The 22,852-nt window shown below is 36.2% G+C and overlaps 1 protein-coding gene across 1 annotated transcript; it reads right to left on the reverse strand.

Annotated features, from left to right (window-relative positions):
• Positions 1-5,038: 5,038 nt before the first annotated feature.
• Positions 5,039-12,739, reverse strand: LOC126973531 (PBAN-type neuropeptides-like). Its single transcript, XM_050820877.1, has 6 exons — positions 12,716-12,739; positions 11,946-12,043; positions 11,245-11,336; positions 8,587-8,734; positions 7,493-7,596; positions 5,039-5,238 (listed from the first exon to the last, which is right to left on the reverse strand). The coding sequence occupies exons 1-6, from the start codon at positions 12,737-12,739 to the stop codon at positions 5,180-5,182; spliced, it is 525 nt and encodes a 174-aa protein (XP_050676834.1). The 3' UTR covers positions 5,039-5,179.
• Positions 12,740-22,852: the final 10,113 nt, after the last annotated feature.

Genomic DNA, 22,852 nt, shown 5'->3' on the forward strand with positions numbered 1-22,852 from the left:
AAATAAATAAAACTTTTATTTGGAACAATTTAACAAAGATAATACAAACAAGTAAAAACGATGATAGCTGCAAAAGTATAAACTGCAGCGCAGCTAACAACGCCCTTCTCCGAATACAATAAGGATTGATGTTCCATGCACAAAGATCTAAATAGTAAACAGAGTACGGTAATTAATACAAGACAATTACCGTACTCTGTTTACTATTTAGATCTTTGTGCATGGAACATCAATCCTTATTATATATATTAGGGTGGCGCTACAGTAGCATCAGGGTAAATCTTAAAAGAAGCGCCAAATATAAAGCGCACGTTTTCCTATTCTTGAAGGTTATATTAACTACTTTGTACAACGTAAATTGCATAACATACTTCAATTCGTTTACAATAATTGCTACAGTCACCATACTTCATACTATACCCTGGGCCTACACTAGCGCCATTGTGCAAGCTTTTTGAACTGTTATTTACTACATAAGCTGGACACTTCTTCAACTTTTCTCCCATATGAGATGATTCTCCTTGCCTCTACCCTCCATATATAAAAGTTTACACTGAGAATGAGGAGCATGAGGGGGTGTTGGTTCCAACACTCATGTACGGAAGTGAAAGTTGGGTATGGCAGAAGAAACATGAAATCAGAATAAATGCAGTTGAGATGAGAGCGTTGAGAAGTATGATAGGAGTTAAACTGAGTGACAGGATAAGAAATAGTGAGATAAGGAAACGTTGTGGTCTGAAGAAGTTATTGTGACAAAAATTGAGAAAGGTATGCTGAGATGGTTTGGACATGTCGAGAGAATGAATGAAGAACGATTGACGAAGAAAGTGTATAAGGCCAGTGTGAATGAAAGTGTTGGAAGGGGTAGAACTAGGCGGACGTTTCAAGATCAAATCAGGGACGTCTTGAAAAAAGGCCAGGTCAAGAGAACCCTAAGCCGGAGAGCATGTATTAAAGGAATAATGAAAGTGGACGAAGGGAAACAAGTATGTAAGGATCGTAGCAAGTGGAAAGAAGTGGTCTCTGCCTACCCCTACGGGAAAGAGGCGTGATTTTATGTATGTATATAAACTGAGAATGATGTCAGATTAGATATGTCACTTGTCACCTAGAAGACAGCTGTCAACATTTGACATTTAACTCTATTATTCTACAAAATTTAATTGCTTAGGCATTTCATGTCACGTTAGAAGAAACAATAGAACTTGGATTTTTGTCGGTTTATACATTCGTTCATCGTTCACTTTTTAACGATAGGATACCAATACCGAGTTAGCGTACTCCACAAGTACATTGGAAAGGGGGAAACTAAAATATCCAAGGAATAAATTGAAGGAGTAAAATTATCCCCGTTCAATTGTCCTCGCGAAACCCTTTTGATGAGAGTGACACAAATGTAACGGGGTGAAGTTGGTTCCTAAATTTTTTCTGACGTTTGCGATATTCGTTAATTTTTTTTTTGGTTTATTCGTCCATTATTAGGATAGGCAAAGGGTTCAAGCCCGTACAGTCGTATACGTTATTTAATAATTAATTGTCAGATCGTTGCAAGATTTTTACAATATTGTTCTTTCTACAAACGTAGAATAGCACGAGGAATTAATAATTTCAAGGATTTTTGCTTTGTTAGGCCAAAGATGTACAATTTCTTGCGTGCATACATAAGTACACACACACTTTTTTATTTTATTGGATAGGAACACCTTTGGTCGATCTGCCTTTATACTGAAAATGATAAAAATGACCGCAAATGACCGATCATATTGTTATGCACTCGTTTCCCTGATGTCTCATGTACCGATCTGGCAGCGTGCTATCTACTATAATGTTTATACCTGGTTTTTCTAGTTTCAGTTGTGAAGCCGCCATCAGACCCAACCAAAGCAACCAAAGGTCGTCTCTGCATTTGCTTCAGCAGTTACTTGGACATGCCAGAAGTAATTCGGAACAAATTCAAATTCTATTAGATTGTGTATTAAAAAATAAAATATAAATTAAATTAAAAAACATATATAAATTTTATTTATTTCCTAAACAAAGGAGAATAATAATATCCTAGATTAGAGTCTCGTGCCAGATTTAGGCGAGACAACACGTCCTGAAGTTGCCTCGTGTAGAGGCGAACACGTGTCAAATTGTTGAAAGACAAATAAATATTGGCAGAATTAACACTAAAGGAAACTCAAATCATTTGTATAATTATGGATTTCCGCAAAGTAACGCCTACTTCAATAAATATCTTAGATCATTTATACGTCTAGATAGACTGTGACAGCTGTCAAAACGTCGAAAAAAGAATGAGAGTTTGCGGTACTAAAACTAGTGATAACCTCAGCAAACATCGATAGATGGTGGGAAACAATTTACAAAAAACAATGTGTACTTTATTACGTTGATTCTTGAAATATAAATAACACGGAAAACGACCGGAATTAATTCAAAATGCAGAAATACTTCAGAGTATTGTACGATCCTTCGCAGCCATTTGTGTTAAACGTCAAAATTAGTTCTCAGGACGCTCGCGAGTGGCGCTTTATATAGGCAAAATTTGCTGTCAAACATATGGAACAGCCTGTCCAGTGGTATTTATACAGGTCAGATTTAGATAGACTTTGACAGCTGTGAAAACGTCGAAAAAGTTGAATTTAGGACTAATCTCTATTTTGAGCACGCACACTAACACAAAGCCACGTACAAATCGCGAGTGTAAGACGTAATTTGTCACGCACACGTATAAGTTATCTATGTAATCACAACATAATGTCGCACAGAATATAACGGGTAAAGCTGCTATTTTGTCCTGAAGAAATTAGCTGTTTGGGCTATGCATGAGACCCAGACAGTCGCTTAAGGATGAGCTACATCCATACAAACGTACTATGGCAAATACTACCCAGATTAACATATACGTTTAAAATGAAAAGTAATATTTATTTATATATTATGTTCGTGAGCATATTGCGGAAATTGCTAGAAACAGCTACATAATGTTAACACGAGGAGCAAAAATAAACTTCATATGCCTACTAAAGTCGAGTTAGTATATATATATATATTTTTTATATAAGCTTCTACAATTTGATCCCAGAAAATTTATAAAACAATTGTTTTACGAATATTAAAAGAATTGTAAGAAAAACGTTTGTATGGGAAAGGTTATTATAGCATAATTTTCTTAATGGTACAAGAGAATGGGCATGAAGTGGACGCCGTCAGGCTTTTATTGTACGATAATTTATTGTAATCCATATTTTTATAAAAAATTTGCGCGCCGAGTTTCTTGCACCCGTTCTTCTCAGGTCTGAGGCTCTCTATTTTGAATGGGTGGTACTTTTTGACGTTCAATAAGTGATTTTAAATCCAATTTTGAATAAAAATATTTGAATTTGTCATATCTAGGCTTGTATCGAAAAAGTTACGTGTTCAAAGTTATAGGCATGTAAAACTTTCACATTTTAACTGTAATTTTAACTTATCTTTGTGCGTACATAAACAACTTATAAAGTTTGAAAATGGCAAAACTGATACCATACAGGGATAGATTAGTTAGTTGAAAATTCAAATAATTATATTTTGAACACATAGATTCACTTGTTTTTTTTTTAAATATCGTGCTTGATTTCGTTGCCACACTACGAAATACGTGGCCAGGAGCCCTATTACCAAAATCGGAATACGAAGTTTCGGTTGACGGATCGTATATTTTCCTATTACGAAAGTGTTTCGGATCTGTAGAGCGATACGAAGTTCGCGATTTGACATTTCGTCTCGTTTAACATATTCTCAAATTCACTTAATGTTTACTTTTTCGTTGTTTGACATTATTGTTATCGTAACTACACTTTTTATGCTTATGTTTATATTTAGTTTTTTATATTAAGATCGTCACGACACGAAGGCGAAACTTCGGCTTTCGATTTTGGTATCAGACCTCCAGAACCTCCAGATCCAGAAGCCAGTTAGCATCTTGAAGAACATGAAGTCCCGACAGAGTTTCTAGAAGCGTCCTGTCTAAAGGAAATCTTAAATTAAATCCGCCTGGTAGAAGCAATCGAGCTAAGGAAGTTGTTGTAGAAACATCGTATTTTATTTTATTTTATTTTTATTCTATTCGGAAAACTTACAGCTAGGTTATTAACAAGTAGGTAAGTATATAATTAAGTACTGAAGGCTAATTACAAATTTTCACTTATATAAATAAGATTAAAAATTAAAACATATGAATTAAATTAAAGAGGTCAGGAAAGTAACACTTAAAATAAATTAGGTTAATCACACGTATGTTATTAAATAATTGATTATAATTAAAGAAAGGTATTGCTTCGCTTGGTTATTTATGCACGTTTAAAAATTGATTGGTTATTTATGCATTTAAAAGTTTCTTAAGGCCATGTACTGGCGTATTAAAAAAGTCGACATCTATTTCATTAGAAAGGTTGTTATAACATGTGCATGCTCGTAACATAAAATTATTTTTTCTGTAGTTGCATTTTACGTTAGGGACATGCAGAAAATTGGTCCTTCTAAGGGTGACACCAGAAGTCTTAAGTCCAATCTGACCCAATAGTTCCGCACTAACAACCGTGCCATTTGCTTCACTGATCAAATATGCTAGATCTGCGATACTTCTTCGTTCGTATAGTGGTAATATATGGAATTTATTACAACGGTATATGTATCCGGATAAATAAGTCTTACTGCGAAACTGAATATACTTTGAGAATCGCTTTTGGATGCCTTCAATACGATTTACGTAGACATGGTATGGCATGGTATGGTTTGGCAATGAATAGAAGAGATCCATAACAGCTGTCGCAGTGTTCGAGAAGACCTACAGATGTCGCGTGAGTTGAATGCTGATTTCAGGAATACGATAGTGCTGTGAACATATTACAATTGATGACCATAATCATGAGTGTGTCGATAAACTTATAAGATATGTAGAACTGTATTTAATATGCCCTCTTAAACCAAAATAAATACAGACGTTTTAAATTATTTTACAAGCTATTCTATTGATTAAATAAAACAAATAAAAACATATTATAAATAGATTTAATTTGTCCAAAACATTTAAAAATAAGCCTTATTTAATTTATTACATAATAATTTTTTTTTCATAGTAATTCATAGTAATATTACTTCCGCGTTTTCATAGTGGGTGGGTGGGTAGGTATATTTATCTCAATTTTGTTGCGTTAACACTTCGCGTGAACCGTGGAGCTCTTGGGTATAATTCTGAAATTCAACATCAAATTTAAATTCAAATATTTTCATTCAAAATAGGATGTGACATCACTTATTGAAAGTCAAAAACTACCACCCATTCCAAAACGAATGCCTCAGACCTGAGAAGAATAGGCGCAACAAAACTCAGCGGGCTTTTTTCACGTCAAAAAAAATATGTTTACAAAGTAATATTGTACAATTCAACTTATTATTTAACAGCCTAAGGGCGGTCGCTCCATTCCCATTAATAAAGTCATTTATGTTATAGTAACCTTTACCACACAAATATTTTTTAACAATTATTTTGAATAACGTAATATTTTTGTTTTGAACATTTTCTGGGATATTCTTGTAAAAGCATATACTTACATCGCCCCACAAAAGACGTACTAACTCGACTTAGCCGAGTAGTAGGCATTATAAGTTTATGTCTGTTCCTGGTGTTAACATTATGGTTGTGACAGTTTCTAGCAAATTCACTTACGGCAGTTCCCAATATACTATCTACAGATAGAGATAAATTAATACCTTCTACTGTCAGTAATTAGCTGTCAATAATCTGAAGGTGTCCCAATATTCCCGATAAGTCATTCTTATTGCCTTATATTGGGACGCGTGAATTGCAATTTCCATACAAACTTTATATCGCTGGTAAGCTATACGTCGTCCCATTGACAGACAGCGTGCACGGATTAGGTGAGTTACCGTCGATGAGTTTATTGGGACAGAAAAGTCAACGATAGTTACGATTTTTATCTCAAGTAAGAGATATAAGATATAAGAGACTGAATATTGGGAACGGCCGTTAATCATCAACATCAGACGGAAGATGTCCACTGCTGGACAAATGCCTCCCCCAAAGATTTCCACGACGATCGGTCCTGCACTGTCCTCATTCAACGATTCCGGGCATCTTGACCAAATCGTCGGTCCACCTTGTGGGCCTACCAACACTGCGGCTTCCGGTACGTGGTCGCCATTTGAGGACTTTACTGCCCCAACGGCCATCTGTCCGTCGAACTATGTGCCCTGCCCACTGCCACTTAAGTTTCACAATCATTTGGACTAACTGTTACTTTGGTTTTCCTACGGATCTCCTCATTTCTGATTCGATCTCACTGATGAAATTCACTTATATCCCTATGAACATATAATTACATTATCAAGAATATATTGAGAAGCAACAGTCAAGATGTTAATTTTATTGAATTTTGCTGTCAATGATTCTTTAGGACCAAGGTTATAAATAGCGCGAATAGTCCTTTTCTGTAGCACACATATTGTAGGTATTAATATCGGTAGCGTTGTCTCAATATAGCAATATCATGTAACAAATCATCATCATCTTCATCAAATTGAATCAGTGCAGCATCACTCGCTACAAAAATATCTCATCATTAAGATGTGTGCTGTTTTCAAGACACATCACGGACACAAACCGTGCTGCCACAGGGGTAAAGTTATGCAAAGGTTTTAGCAGGAGTCAATTACGAAACTTTACAGGTTTTCTCTTCGAACATTACGAACTTAAAGGGATATCAGCCTATAAAAAATTTTTCTAAGTGCCGTCGAGTCGTCAAGCCGCCTTAAGTCTCTCACATTCTCGCATTCGCCAGGTCGCATTGAGGACCAACTCCAACCGAGTAAGGGTAAGCTTCCTTAACCATTTGCTCCCAATTTCCACACCTCATACAGTGTGGTAATTATTAAGGTGTGCAACTGAGTAAATGGGGGGCACAGTACATGCCTGTTTGTCGCATTCACCAGGTCGCATTGCGAACGCACTCCAACCAAGTAAGGGTAAACTTTCTTAAGTATTTGCCCTCAATTTACACACCTCATAGAGTGTGGTAATTATTAAGGTGTAGGACTGAGTAAATGGGGGGCACAGTAGACGCCTGTTTGTCGCATTCACCAGGTCGCATTGAGGACGAACTCCAAACGACTAAGGGTAGGTAAGCTTAACTTTCTTCTTTCCATAGAGTGTGGTAATTATTAAGGTAAGACTTAGTCAATATTGGGCACAGTAGACGCCTGTTTGTCGCATTCGCCAGGTTGGATGGCGGGCGAACTCCAACCAAGAAAGGGTAAGCTTCCATAAGTATTTGCCCTCAATTTCCACACCTCATAGAGTGTGGTAATTATTAGTAGGGCGTGCAATTGAGTAAATGGGGGGGCACAGTAGATGTTTTGGTGTAGTACACTAAATATTTCTTGTCAGCTATTTTGAAATTCGCTTGAATTATTTAAAAACAAAACTCACCATAGTTTAGTTCCCGTCCAAGTCGAGGTGAAAAATTATAGTTTCTCCCCAATCTGGGGGAGAAATAGCTTGCTTTTGAGTTGGCAGCCTGGTCGTAATTGTAACTGGAACATAAAATATAAAAAAATATACTAAAATTGATCATTCTTTTTTTATGTAAAAGCAGGACAAACGAGTGTACTTGGTGTTATGTGGTCACCGCCACCCACATTCTCTTGCAATACCAGATGAATCACAGGAGTGTTGCCGGCCTTTGAGCAAGGTGTATGCATGTTATAACCAAAATTTTGAGCCGCATTTCAATTGTCATCTGTCACCGTAACACATAAACTGTAAAGTATCAAATTTCACTAGTTATTGCACCCTCCAACGGAAACACAACACACGCACATTACTGCTTCACAACAGAAACACCAGTTCTAAAGAATCCTCACAAGTGAAATATATGTGTTTTTTATGACAATATAGGACGAGACGAGCAGGACATTCACCCAGAATTCTTGGCAAACTCACAAATTGCGACACTACATTTGAGCTCGTAACCTTGAGACATAAGATGTTAAGTCTCATTTGCCCAGTAATTTCACTAGCTACGGCACCCTTCAGACCGAAACACAATAAAAGGCGCTGTTGTGGTACCCATAATCTAGCCGGTATCCTATGCAAAAAAGCCTCCTACTGGTAAATGCCATGAGTCGTCTCTTAGGACACCCTTGGGCCTGGGACATCCTTATTCTTTTTATGTCCCGGGGAAACACAGGGCAAAGGCCTATGTTCTATTGTCCTCCCATTCCACAAAAAAAAAGATTTTCAGTCTGTTGTTTTTTTTTCAATGTAAATAAGGGACCAGACGAGCAGGACGGTAATGCTAGACAGCTAATGGTAATTGATATGCCCTGCCCATTACAATGCAGTGTCGCTCAGCATTATTGAAAAACCCAAAAATTCGCACTCGTCATCTTGAGACAAAAGATGTTACGTCTCGTCCGAGTATTTTCACTAGCTACGGCGCCCTTCAGACCGAAATACAGTAATGCTTACACAATACTGCTTCACGACAGAAATTTTTATTTAATAATGGATTGAATACAAACACATCGTCTTCGGAAAGTGGGGGCAGATCTTGCGGCAGCTTACGTCGTCCCAAGCGAGGTGTATACTCCACGTTGTCGTAACCCCTGCCTTCTTCGACAGCACGGCCAAGTTTTGGCGTGAAGATTACTCGTTTATCTACTAAAAAGCCTTTAAGTGAGTAAAGGATGTTATTATAAAATTGAACACATTTACGAACAAATAAAAAGTAACGTCAAAAAATAATAGAACAAAACAATGATATTTACGGCCGTACCCAATATTCAGTCTATCACTTACTTGAGATAAAAACCGTAACTATCGTTGACTTTTCTGTTCCAATAAACTTATCGACGGTCTGTCAATTGGACAACGTATAGCTTACGAACGATAGAAGTTTGTATGGAAATTGCAATTCACGCGTCCCAATATAAGGCGATAAAAATGACATATCGGGTATATTGGGACTGCTTCAGATTATTGACAGCTAATTACTGACAGTAGAAGGTAGTAATTTATCTCTATCTGTAGACAGTGTATTGGGAATGGCCGTTAAAAGTACAGATAGGTTACCTAGACAACATTCGGAGTTTGTAAATGATACACTAACGCACACATGAATAATTTAACATTGCAATAGCACACTTCATGACAATCACACGTCAAAGAAGGATAGTGAATGCAATTATCGCACCTCTTTTAATACTATAATATCATTGCCAACAAAATAGAAAATTCCAATTTAGAATACCTACAATAGAAAAGAAATATATTCATTACACCACCACACAGTAAAATAAATAAAACGGAATGAATAAAAAAGCCTTAGACACATTATAACTAAGTATGGTCATTACTTAAAAATGAAAAATGAAATAATATTACAATACAGTTAATAACAGTACTTTAACATCATACTAGAACGCCCGAATTGACGCACGCACACACTCATACAATTTACACGGCCACTTTAAGTTTGGATATGCTGTTATTTGAACAGTTTTTTTCTGCAGACTTTGTTATTGCGTGGCGTTGTATTCAAAGCGCGGTCGAAACACAACTGAACGAAAATCTCTGCGTAATAGACGCGTTGGCAGAGTTTTGCTTCAGGCAATATTAGTACGTGATTGTGAGTCTGGTTGTTTATTGTAAGTCAATGCCTATAATTTTAGGTAAGATTTTGGATTACGTTATGATGTCATCTAAATTATATAGTCTATGGCTTGCAATATTGAAGTGTAAATTACTCCAAGGTCATAGGAAGTTACATGCATAAATAAGTGCTTCGAAACAATAACAAAGCGCGTACACCTTCCTTAAAGGCCGGCAACGCGGCTGTGATTCCTCTGGTGTTGCAAGAGATTGTGGGCGGCGGTGATCACTTAACACCAGGTGACCCGTACGCTCGTTTGTCCTCCTATTCCATAAAAAAAAAACGATAATGTTTTGTGTTGCTCAAAATTAAATTCAATTCCAGTGCGCAATCAGCCTAATGAAACTCTCTAAGAAAAAAGCGATTCACTCGATTGATATGAAACGTGCAGTCATTAATAGATTGACATATGACGGCTATAATTTTGAAAAAAACGGACATAGCCTATATCCACTACGTGTTCGCTAAACAAGTGTTCGCTTTCAAACTCAGCCGGATTATACTTCACCGCCATATTGTAATTACGTAACTTATCTGTGAAATGGCAAAAATAGGAACTACGATCGCCATGTTGAAATGTCATTCGACTGTCAGTGTCTACTACTTTCGAGTGTTCCGTGTGTTTTATTGCGATACTTCTAAATTTTAAGCGTTATATGCCTATGCCCCGACTTTTGTGCACATTGGAATTAATAGCAACATTGAAACAAAAATGGCAGCACCCATCAGTTCACAGATAAGTTGGTGACTGTAAATTTCAATTTTTACTCAGGCAGTCCTGCCTCTTATTATGTAGTATTTACATCCTCTTTGGCGGAACTGTGGAGGTGGCGAGAAACTTTCGACACATTGACACTTGACACTAATAGTACATCAAAGTGTCCACGTGGCGCCTAATTCGTTTTAGTCTTTGATTCCCTAATTCAGGATACACGCTACTGACGACGTCCATATATCGGCATCAAATTGATCTTAATATATATAAATTACGTGATACGTTGTTTGTCTGCGATGGACTCCTAAACCAATGAACGGTTTTTAATGGGGATTACTGCATGGAGTGCAGTTCGGTCCAACTTGAGAGATAGGATAGATTTTATTTCGATTTGGGACCCATAATTATTTTTATTTTCAATATTTGTTTTGTATGAACATAATTTCTATGAGAGAATTTAGTGACGCACGGTTTGAGCATTTTTACGAAATAATTCTTGAGGTTTTGAAATATTATGGGCAATTTCTTATAAAACAGTGTTTTTTTTATAATCTACAGAACAACGTCTGTCGGGGCAGCTAGTAAAATATATCATTAGTACCCGTCATGTTATATTTATTCAAACAAAACAAATCTTCAAACTATATGTCCAATAATCATCATATAAAATTAAAACTATCATTAAGTGGAAGCGTACCAAGAATACTGGCAGCATTTCTGCGTTGGATGGCTAGGCTGATCCGTTGAGTACTCGTCATAATAATTGGAATAGAATTTATTTAAACGAAGGGTAGCCTAGATTCGTATACTTACCCTGTGCCTCCGCCTGCATATCATACGGCAGTTGGTTATAGTAAAAGTTCACAGCATCCGCTGCCTCTAAAAGCTTGAATAGTGCAGGCCGGCTGAAAAAAATATTAAAGTGATCAAACTTATACTAAAAATCAATTGAATGTATTTTTACACGATTTTTATTAGCTTGACCTGTATGTATGTTTTGTTTGTAACCGACTCATTTGGGTGCGATTTTGACCCACTTTAAACTTCTTACCTTAAAACTTCGTAGAATTATCAAGGACCGATGACAATACATTAATTTGATAAAATCATTCCGTTTTTCGAGTTGAAAATTGAGATTTTTGTTAATTTAAAACTTCAAAACAAAATTCCTGTATTTTAGTTCGGTTTTCTATATAAGGTGTGTCTTTTTAGGTTTTATAACTACTATTTATTTAAGTGAAAAGTTCATATATTTATCATTTATGTATTATGAATCGAAATAAGTTTATAATTGAACTACCTAGAAAAGTGTTGATAATCTCTGAATTGTCATATTGTCAGTGACATTTCTTTGCTTACATTTTTGATCTCGAATTACATTTCCGACTATAGTGTAGTATAAAGTGATTGTCCTGATTCCTGTTGCCGAATTCCACCTTCGCACGACATCACCAATTACAACTAAAGAAGTTTTCACGTCAAAAATAAAGTGGTATATACACTGAGAAAAGTACCTGTTTTCATTTTGTTGATGGGATGACCTCTTGCCTAGACGGGGCCCGAACCAAACACCTCCGCGATCGCTGTGGGCACCTTTATCTATGCTTTCATCCTGAATAATAATTATAGAATTCTACATTAATCTACCGACGTAGACTATACACCGTGAAAAAAAACCCTGTACGATACTTGATACGGATATGAAGTTGAATGCGTAGACACCACTATAAATAAAAAGAAAAAAAAATACATTTCATATTAAATGCTTTCAAAAATCTTGAGAACGCTGAATGTCATCGCCCTGACCTCGGTCCAATGGCGTATAACTAGCTGCGAGCGATGTTTATTCTTAATACTAAACTTTCGTTTCTGCCGTGGCCTGCACGCCCTTCTCAGTGTCCATGAATGACATAGGTGTGTGGGCGGGAAATAATTAAAATGGCCGGAGAGGTGTCCAAACATTTATAATGTTTTTATTTCACAGTACAGGATTTTTTGAACATCCTGTATATCTTGACCTTGATATAACTAATTGTTTTGGTAAACAAGTTGTTTGACTGTAATTTATGACAGAAAGGAGTTAAATTCCTGAGGAAGATTTTATCCCCTTTTTTATCTAGCAATATAAATAACATATACGCAATGCTGCGTTATGAATATATTTTATTTAGTAGTAAATAAAACATTAATACTATCCGAGGGGTTATTTGGGTTGATACCAGCATCCGAGTTCCACCATCAGACATTATGTTAAAATGCGAATATCCACCCGCAACATTTTGACGTCTGGCATTCTAAAACCACGCATTTTGCAAGAAATATCTGCCTCGCACAGCCAATTTGTGGAATCAATTACCGGCTGCAGATTTCCTGAACCGATAAATGATGAACCTAAGGGACCTTCAAGAAATGCCATGAATGGATTGGCAAACCGTTAGGCCAAATTTGCGCCTTATAAAGTTGCAGGCGGTGGCTTGTAGTGAAATACTGTCTCGCCTTACTGAGTACACTAACCTTTTTAGGCCTGTAAGGCCTTCCCTTCCAAGTGACCACGGAACGTCGCTCGATATATTGACGCCAAGTATGCCGATACAAGCTGTGGGAGTTAGAGAAGTGATCTCGAATCGAGGTAATACGACAAAGGGTGGCTTTTTAGCGGTAAACGCAAAAACTTGTGTCTTCTTGGAGTTGAATTGGACTAAATTTTGTCGGCCCCATTCCAAGACTTTGCAAAATATAGTCTCGATTTCAGACTCAGGTTTGTTCCGGTTCTCGTCGATGCTATCCCGAGATATATTAGCACGGCCGGTGTAGGAAGCATACCTTGTGCTGTCGTCTGCGTAGCAATGAATACTGCTTATTTGCAGTATATCATTGATATGCAGAAGAAACAGTGTAGGGGATAGCATGCAGCCTTGCGGGACACCAGCGTTTGTGACTGTTAAGTCGGAGCATACACCGTTGATAACAACCTTGATACTCCAATCAGCCAAAAAGCTAGTGACCCATTTGCACAACCTCTCGGGAAGGCCCTCTGCACCCATGGTGTTGCTGATGTGTGAGATAAAGTGACATACAAATCGCGAGTGTAAGGCGTAGCTTGTCACGCACACTAAAGTAATAAACCTGGCCTTTTTTCATCGGTTTTCACGTATAAATTATCAAAGCCGTTTTACTTGCCCCTGTTATTTAACAAAAATATTGAAAGGTAAAAGTTCAGGCAAAATTTTACCTTGAAATCGTCTCCATAAACGATGCCTAAACTGCAGGATGCCAATATTAGTATCGATATGAAGCTTTCTTTCCTCGACGCCATTTTGCCTGGTGTGTTTAAGGTTGGCAGTGTACTGCCTTGTCTTGGTTTAGGACAAGCCTTTTATATCGACTGTTGATTGAAAATCTATGGAAATGCGGGGACAGGCGGGTGGGTTAAGACGGATTATTTTTATAGTTGTTGTTTTGCAATACCGCTTTAAATATAAAGAAATATAGACTGTTTATTATAGTAAATAAATAAATAACAATATTCTGTAAGTTACGTGATTTTTAATATTTTTGAATTGTCCCTATAGTAGTAATGTAACGTAATTGGTAAGACGATTTTTCAAAGCGAGAACAATCCATACATAGTTTGCCATGTTAGCAGTATGGATTATATTATAACAAGATCAAATATATTATTATTTATTTATATAGATTTTTGGTCTTGAAACCGTCACGGGCATCTTCAGAACGCCCGTTAATAGTTTTACTATAATCTGATTCATGATATTGAAAAGTATACAGAACAAACCACCACTTTATCAGTGGGAGGCTCCTTTGCAAAGGATGCCGGCTAGATAATGAAACAACATCATGTATGTATGGGTGTTAAACAGTAATGTGTAAGCATAACTTGGTTTCATTCTGAAGGACCCCGTAGCTAGTGAAATTACTGGGCAAATGAGACTTAACATGATATGTATACTTATGTCACAAGGTGACGAGCGCAATAGTAGTGCCACTAAGAATTTTTGGGTTTATCAAGAATCCTGAGCGGCACTGCATTGTAATGGGTAGGGCGTATCAGTTACCATCAGCTGAACGTACTGCTCGTCTCGTCCCTTTTTGTCATAAAAAAACACTGATTGCTATTTATATATTTTTTGGGCCAGAAACCATTGCAACGGCGGACCCAAAATTCTTTGAAAAACCTTAATCACAGACTGATGAATGGTTTCAGAACGAATAGGGAACGAACATATAAACATTGATTTTTATATATAAATAGAATCAAATCATAATCACTTTATTCATGTAGTTCAAGAAGACGGCAATTATGAATGTCAATTTTTTTTTCTCTTTGCATTTATTCTTCGGAAAAGCAAATTTGAAGTTCTCTTATGCTACCAGTGGGAGGCTCCTTTGCACAGGAAGCCGGCTAGATTATGGGTACAACAACGGCGCCTATTTCTGCTGTGAAGCAGTAATGTGTAAAAATTATTGTGTTTCTGTCTGAAGGGTGCCGTAGTTAGTAAAATTACTGGGCAAATGAGACTTAACATCTTATGTCTCAATTGAGCGCAGTTGTAGTGCCACTCAGAATTTTGGGTTATTCAAGAATCCTGAGCGATACTGCATTGTAATGGGTAGGGCGTATCAATTGTGATCAGCTGAACGTCCTGCTCGTCTCGTCCTTTATTATCATAAAAGAAAATCGTGGTAGGCGTTCACCTGCCATGTCCTATTTTGACATTGCCCAATATGAAGCGTATAAATTTGTAAAACGAAATAATCATTAATTTAAAAGCGGATTTATTAGCGGATAGACTGGTTTATGGCCACTGTCCCAGAACAACATTATACCTAGATAATAGCTCCGCAATGTGTATTAAATTATTTAACCATCAACCCCTAGAAATAAGAAAATTACCACAGAAACGATTTACTGGACTCCTGTTTAAATGGTTAATTGACAAAAAAATATTATAGTGTTTGAGGATTTTTTATGTAAACGTTTTACATACTAATTTAAATTAGCCGAATAGAAGACACTTCAATAAATTTAATATCTACTATACTGTATTCGATGCAATAAATAAATTTCATTTCGTTAGTAAATAAAACTTTTGTCCCAACCGACCCCAGTCTCCCCTGAAGCTTTGGACGTCGTGTAAATTGAAACAAATGTTATATCAGGGTGCGATCTGTCCAGATTCATGTAATTAATGACAGTTAGAGCAAATAGTGAATTTATTTAATTATTTGTCTTATTTTGTTGTCTATTTTAAGAATAGCTTTTATTATGTTGGATTTTGAACAACATTTTGGGGCACCGCTGCCGATATTAATACAATATTTGTGCTGCAGAAGAGGGCTACTCGCGCTATTTATAACCTAGGTCCTAAACAATTATTGAGAGCAAAATTCAAAGAAATTAACATCTTGACTGTTGCTTCTCAATATATTCTTGATAATGTAATGTATGTTCATAGGCACATAAGTGAAGTTGCGTAGAGATGTCGCTTCATTGTGTGTCTTCTACCGCATTTATCACGGGGAGTGTTCCGAAGAGCTGTTTAACCTGATTCCTGCCGCCGAATTCCACCTTCACACGACACGCCACAAGTTAGGATATCATCCCCACCATTTGGATGTGTGGCGGTCATCCACAGTGCGGTTTTCAAGGAGCTTTCTTCCACGTACTACAAAGCTGTGGAATAAACTTCCTTGTGCGGTGTTTCCGGGACGATACGACATGGGTACATTCCAAAAAAGCGCGTACACCTTCCTTAAGAGCCGGCAACGCTCTTGTGATTCCTCTGGTGTTGCAAGAGAATGTGGGTGGCGGTGAACACTTAACACCAGGTGACCCGTACGCTCGTTTGTCCTCCTATTCCATAAATAAATAAATAAGAACATACAAGAAACTCGACGGCCTCTCTTTTAGAAGGATTAGTATTCTACAATAGCTGTCATATACATAACATTTTAGTTTGTAAGGTGCTGTATCCCATATATGAACTATGTTAAAATATTATGAAATATTTCATAAAATATATAAAGAATAATCGTATAATGGATTCATTAACCTTTACAGCTTCAATTCATTGTTTGTGTAAGGATGCTTCGTGAACATGATGGTCGTGATTACTGTCATAATTAGTAATCGCATATGAAAATAGAAACATAATATTTTACAGTGTGTATTTTTAAGTGGGAGAGTAAATTTTTGTTTAAAAATGTATTAAATGGAAACAAAATTGGTGTAATTATTTGTTTGACAAGCGCTAAGGAGGATGGCGAGAATGCATGTATTTTGGGACCCACTGAAAGAAGTGGCGTACATCATGAAAACTTATTAATAATTGTAGAACGTAACAAAACTAAGAAAAAAGCAAATCGTATGTCAGTCTAAAAAAGTGGGAGAAAAAAGATATACCTAAAAGTAAAATATAACCTAAAATTAATAATCAATATGCCCAATTACTCTCTGCTAAAATATAATCTTCTTTATATATATAATTCTTCTGTGAGTGTGTATGTCACTGAACTCCTCTTAGACGGCTGGACCGATTTTGATGAAACTTTCTGTGTGTCTTCAGGTGGATTCGAGGATGGTTTAGATTCACAATTGAACTACCTCCTAAACGGCTGGACCGATTTTGATGATATTTTTGTGTGTTCCAGTGAATTTGAGATTGGTGTGTGTCTTCAGGTGGATTCGAGAATGGTTTAGATTCACAATTAAACAGCATCCTAAACGGCTGGACCGATTTTGATGATTTTTTTTGTTTGTTTCAGTGAATTTGAAATTGGTTTAGATTCTCAACTCCATCCATATTATATAATTCTCCTGCTCATGTATATGTTAGTGAACTCCACCTAACGGCTGGACCGATTTTTCAAATTTAAGACGTGTGTACAGGACAACGTCTGTTGGGTCCACTAGTATAATATATATGTTGAATCTAATAATTGAGGATTCACAATTCATTCTTTTCAAAGATACCTACTGATTTTAGTAAGTATCGAAGAACGTTATTTAATAGATAATATTATTGCATCTGATTGTGAATTACTACTGAATTACTGAGTGAGAATTTGAGTAGGTAACTATAGATAGTTTGACGTAAATTTAAAAATTATATGTAAACTAGCTGATCCGACAGACGTTGTTCTGTTTATAATATAAATAAAATAATGTTTTTTATTAATTTGTCAATAATATATCATAACATTAAGAATTATTTCGTAAAATATGCACCCTGCTGTCGTAATGATATTGTTTCATAGCACAACTGTCAAACCGTGCGTCAATAAATCCTCTCATAGAAATTATGTATGGACACATCAAAGGAAAAACAAATTTGTTGTTTTTATTTTATTTAGCAGCATTTTCCTATTTATTCACCTTTTAAACCTTCCCTGGACTTACACAAATAATTCAAGATCAAAATTAGCCAAATCGGTCCTACCGTTCTCGAGTTTTAGCGAGACTAACGAACAGCAATTCATTTTTATATATATATATATATAGATTTAAAAAATTAAAAAAAGAACATGTTATAACCGAAATATTATGTTTATTGCTTTTAAAAAATACTGTTATTTACATTTTAAACATTTTTCCATACGATCGAACTATTTCCTAAAACACGAGGACCACAGATCTGAAGGCATGTTTTCTACGTGCTGATTGAACGCTATCACTGCCTCTTAGTAATTGGTAAAAGTGAAACCTCTCATCAAATCTTTGATTTTAGGGAAAATACAGAAATCACAGGGTGCTTGGTCGGGTCTATGACCAGTATGGGTGACGAGTTGTACTTTTTCGGAAGCTAAAAACGACTTAGTTTTGTTGGCCGTGTGTGAAGAAGCGTTGCAATGATGTCGGAGAACGCGGCTTTTTGGTCGTCTTTCGCGAACTTTTTTTAACACCCTGGGTAAACAAATGGTAGAATACCACTCGGCATTAACGCTCTTTTGATCTTCAAGTGGAATTGTGCAGATGGAACTCGTAGCTGAGACAAAAAATGCGATAATTTTTTACAGCGTTTCTCGTCTGCCTCACTTTTGTTGGCCTGTTCTCATTTTCAAACACCAATTCACAAGATTGCTGTTTTTTCGGGTTCAAAATAATTAATCCACGTATCGTCTCCTGTGACAATGTCATAAATAGTATTAAAATGTCCGTGGTCATTTTTCATTTGCATCTGTGAGCACCATTCCACGCGAGCCCGTGGTTCTGCTCCGCTGTCAGTTCATGAGGGGATCCCTCATACACCTCATGAACGAGAAAAAAGTTTCTGAACTTTCTCTTCTTCGGGTAAAATTTTCTGAATTTGGCTCATACCAATGTATACTGAACCTAATCAAAATAATATACTAAAACGTTCCTCAAGAACCATGCTATCCATTGGTGATAACACCATTAAAATCGGTGCAGTCGTTTTTGAGTTTATTGCAAACAAACAGACAGACAGACGCGGTGGAGGACGCTGTTTTATAATATTACTAGCTGACCCGGCTATCGTTGTTTTGCCATTTAAATTATTTTTAGAGTTAGACGTTTTCTTGGACATTGCAACATAACTTTATTTTTCTAAAATAAAAGTTTTTTTCTAAAATAAACGTAGCTTAAGTTACTCCTTATTACATCAGCTACCTGCCAATAAAAGTCCCGTCAAAATCGAATTGAAAAAATAGATATACCATCTATTTTTTAATGCTGACTCATAATCAAACAAATTTAAAAAAAAAATGTCAAAAAAATATCGTGTGGACCACGCTCACATTTAGGGGGATGAAAAATAGATGTCCGATTCTCAGACCTACCCAATATGCACTCAAAATTTCGGTCAAACCGTTTCAGGGGAGTTCAAAATTTAACACCATGACACGAGAAGTTATTAGAGAGATTACGTGACACGTTGTTTGTCCGAGATGGACTCCTAAAGTAATGAACGGATTTTAATGGGGATTATTTCATGGAGTGCAGTTTAGTCCAACTTGAGAGATAGGATAGTTTTTATTTCGATTTGGGACCCATAAGTATTTTTTTTTCCATTTTTGTTTTGTATGGACATATTTTCCATGAGAGAATTTAGTGACGCACGGTTTGACAGTTCCGCTGTGAAACAATTTCATTATAACAACGGGGTACATTTACTAAATAATTCTTGATGTTTTTAAATATTATTGGCAAATTCCTATAAAACAGTATTTTTTTTTATTATCTACAGAACAACGTCTGTTCGGGCAGCTAGTATATAAATATAAATAAATAATAATGACACACTTTTACACAAATTATATTGCCCCAAACTAGGCATAGCCTGTACTATGGTTACAAGACAATGATATATTTAATACAATATACCTACTTAAACATACATAACTACATATAAACACATCCATGAATCTCGTAAACACATCCATCCATCTCGGAAACAAACAACCATATTCATCATATAAATGATTGCATCTACCGGGATTCGAACCCGGGACCTCTAGCTTAGTAGTCAGGGTCACTAACCATTCGGCTATATGGGCTGTGGTAATAACGGCTGGACTTACTTTCAGACAAGAATTATTATATAAATATTTCACATGAAAACCATAAAAGTAAATCTAACAATACAAATTTATTGCTGTGAGAAATGAATTATGTCTCAATCATATCGATATTTTGTAAGTAAACACTATTTTCTGAAAATATAAATAATAATAATTTATTATTTACAATAAATTATACAATACTTAACATAACCACAAGTTTGGTGGGAGAAATAAAGCAAATGGCGAATTTTTAAATAATTTAGTTTAGAGAATTTATACTCAAATAAAAATCGAAAACAAAATATTGGGGTTGAGCATGTTATCAACTGTTAAGTAGATCCTGTAGATGAAGCCACAACCTGAGAGTTGAACAAAGCATACAAGATTTTATGACAATACGTCATTCGAACGGTTAGCTCAGTTGGGAGAGCACTGGCATGGAATGCCAGAGGCGTGGGTTCGAGTCCCGCGAGTTCATAAAATTTTGTTCTCAAATTTTATTAGGTTAGACACTTAGATTAAGGATTGGTCTCCGCTGCGCTCCAACTAGATACCGCACTACCTAAGAACAATAGCTTTTATATCACGGCAACTATTAGATGCTCGTGTGCGTGGCATCTTGACACTCAATGGCATCTTTCAAATTTTGTGACATACGCTTCGTGTTATTTTACATTGAAATTAATAAAATACAAAATACTTACTGATGATATGTGACCCCAGTGTCTTTCTTATTTCTTGTAGTATTATTATCTTAGAAAATTTATTGAATTAGGCGTTACTTTGCGGAAATCCATAATTATACAAATTATTTAAGTTTTCTTTAGTGTTAATTCCGCCAAATTTTGAGTCTCGTGCCAGATTTTGGAGAGACAACACGTCCTGAGGATGCCTCGTGTAGAGGCGAAACACGTGTCGAATTGTTTTAAAAACAAATATTGGCGGAATTAACACTAAAGAAAACTTAAATAATTTGTATATATTATTATCTTTACAAAGTTTAACTACGCAACCCGGCATTTTACAATTATTAGCAACACTGACCTGTATAAATACCAATGGACAGGCTGTTCCATATGTTTGACAGCATATTTTTTGTGCCTATTTGAAGCGCCACTCGCGAGCGTCCAGAGAACTACTTTTGACCTATAATACAAATGGCTGCGAGCGAAGCGTACAATTCTCCTAAATATTTTTACATTTTGAATGAATATCGGTCATTTTCCGTGTTACGAGTATTTATACTTCAGGATCGAACGTAATAATGTACAATTCTTTTTGCAAATAGATTTCCCGTCGATGTTTGTTTAGCTGACGTTGCCATCAAAGGTTTTAGTACCGCAGACTCTCGCTACATGGCCAACAGCACCAAAATGGCGAATATCAAACAGGCACAAAAGCACTTTGACAGCCGCCAGTTCAGTGGTAAATAGTAAAGATCATTAGCAAAGTTTAACAGAACATGTGGCACGTCAACGTCACACATTGTTCGAGACTGGCTCGAGTACGACTACGCCTGCGGTATCTAGTTGGAGCACAGCGGAGACAAATCCTTAATCTAGTGCTAGACAGCTGAAGTCATAAACTTTATTATACATGTATCGTCAAAAATCCACAACAAGCCTATTAAATTAAATGCATTGCATAAAAATGTGTGGAATGATTTTGCTCACATATGTGTGGCTAAGAACTGGATAATGTTCGCTCCCTCCTAGCTTTTTATGGAAGTGGAGGGCAAATGATCATTGGTTTCCTAGTGTTAAGTGATCACCGTCACCCACTTTCTCTTGCAAGACCAGATTAATCACAGGAGCTTTGCCAGCGTTTACGGAAGGTGTACCCGCTTTTTTTTAAGGTACCTGGTAACACTACAGAAGGAAACAAGAAGAAAGCTCTTTGAAAACCGCACTGTGGAGGATCACCACACATCAATATGATGGGGACGATATATAATTTGTGGCGGACGGAATCAGGTCAAACAGCTCTTTGGAACACTCCCCGTGATAGTGCGGTAGAAGACACATCGCCAAGTGATCTTGTCATTCAAGGACTGGCCCCTGCCTTTTGAGCACCACTGTGTTTCACGAGGTCAAATGGTTCATCTTGAAATGAAGTTGTTATTTTATTTATCATGTCTGGTAGTCATAAAAAAGCAGGTATAAGAAAGCATATTTCTTCGAAACAACCCATTTTTGGTGACTCAAAAAGCTTTCTAAAAATAATTTAAATTTCAGATTGGTTCATGCTCTGTACCACAAGCATATACAGCTATATACTATTCGCCGCGAATATAGAAGACTTCAAATCAATTGCAAAGAAAATAATAACAGAAAAGTTTGCAGATAAAATTATTAAGCTGTCCAGTGATAGTCATTTCGAAACTGACCCAGCAGGAGAGAATAACCATGAAAATAAATTTGATAATAGAAAGAAGGATATTCCAAAAAATGCACGAAGTGGTAAAAGTCAAAATTTTGGCACTAAAATAGACTTTGAAGAGTTAGTCAACAAAGTAAGGGAAAGATTAGAAACTGAATATAGAAATAAATACAGAAATAGTATTGGAAATAAGACACAATCTAATGTTCAACATAGCACACTAAACAGTGAACACGAAACTAGTTTTAATAATAAGCATAATATCACTATACGCCACTCAGTTGAAAATTTGGAAGAAACTCAAGATTACAAGGAGCATAAAAACGTTAAACCAATAAAGGTGTATACAGAACCAGATCCCAATACTTACGATGAAACAGTCACAGACGCTGATACAATAGTATACGAAACTGAAATAACATACCCTACTAAGCGAATTGAAATTAATGTAGCTGGTAATTATAATAATACTACAGTGGAGAAAGAATCTATATATGTCAAG

Source organism: Leptidea sinapis, chromosome 2 (genome assembly GCF_905404315.1).
Source record: "Leptidea sinapis chromosome 2, ilLepSina1.1, whole genome shotgun sequence".
Lineage (NCBI taxonomy): Eukaryota > Metazoa > Arthropoda > Insecta > Lepidoptera > Pieridae > Leptidea > Leptidea sinapis.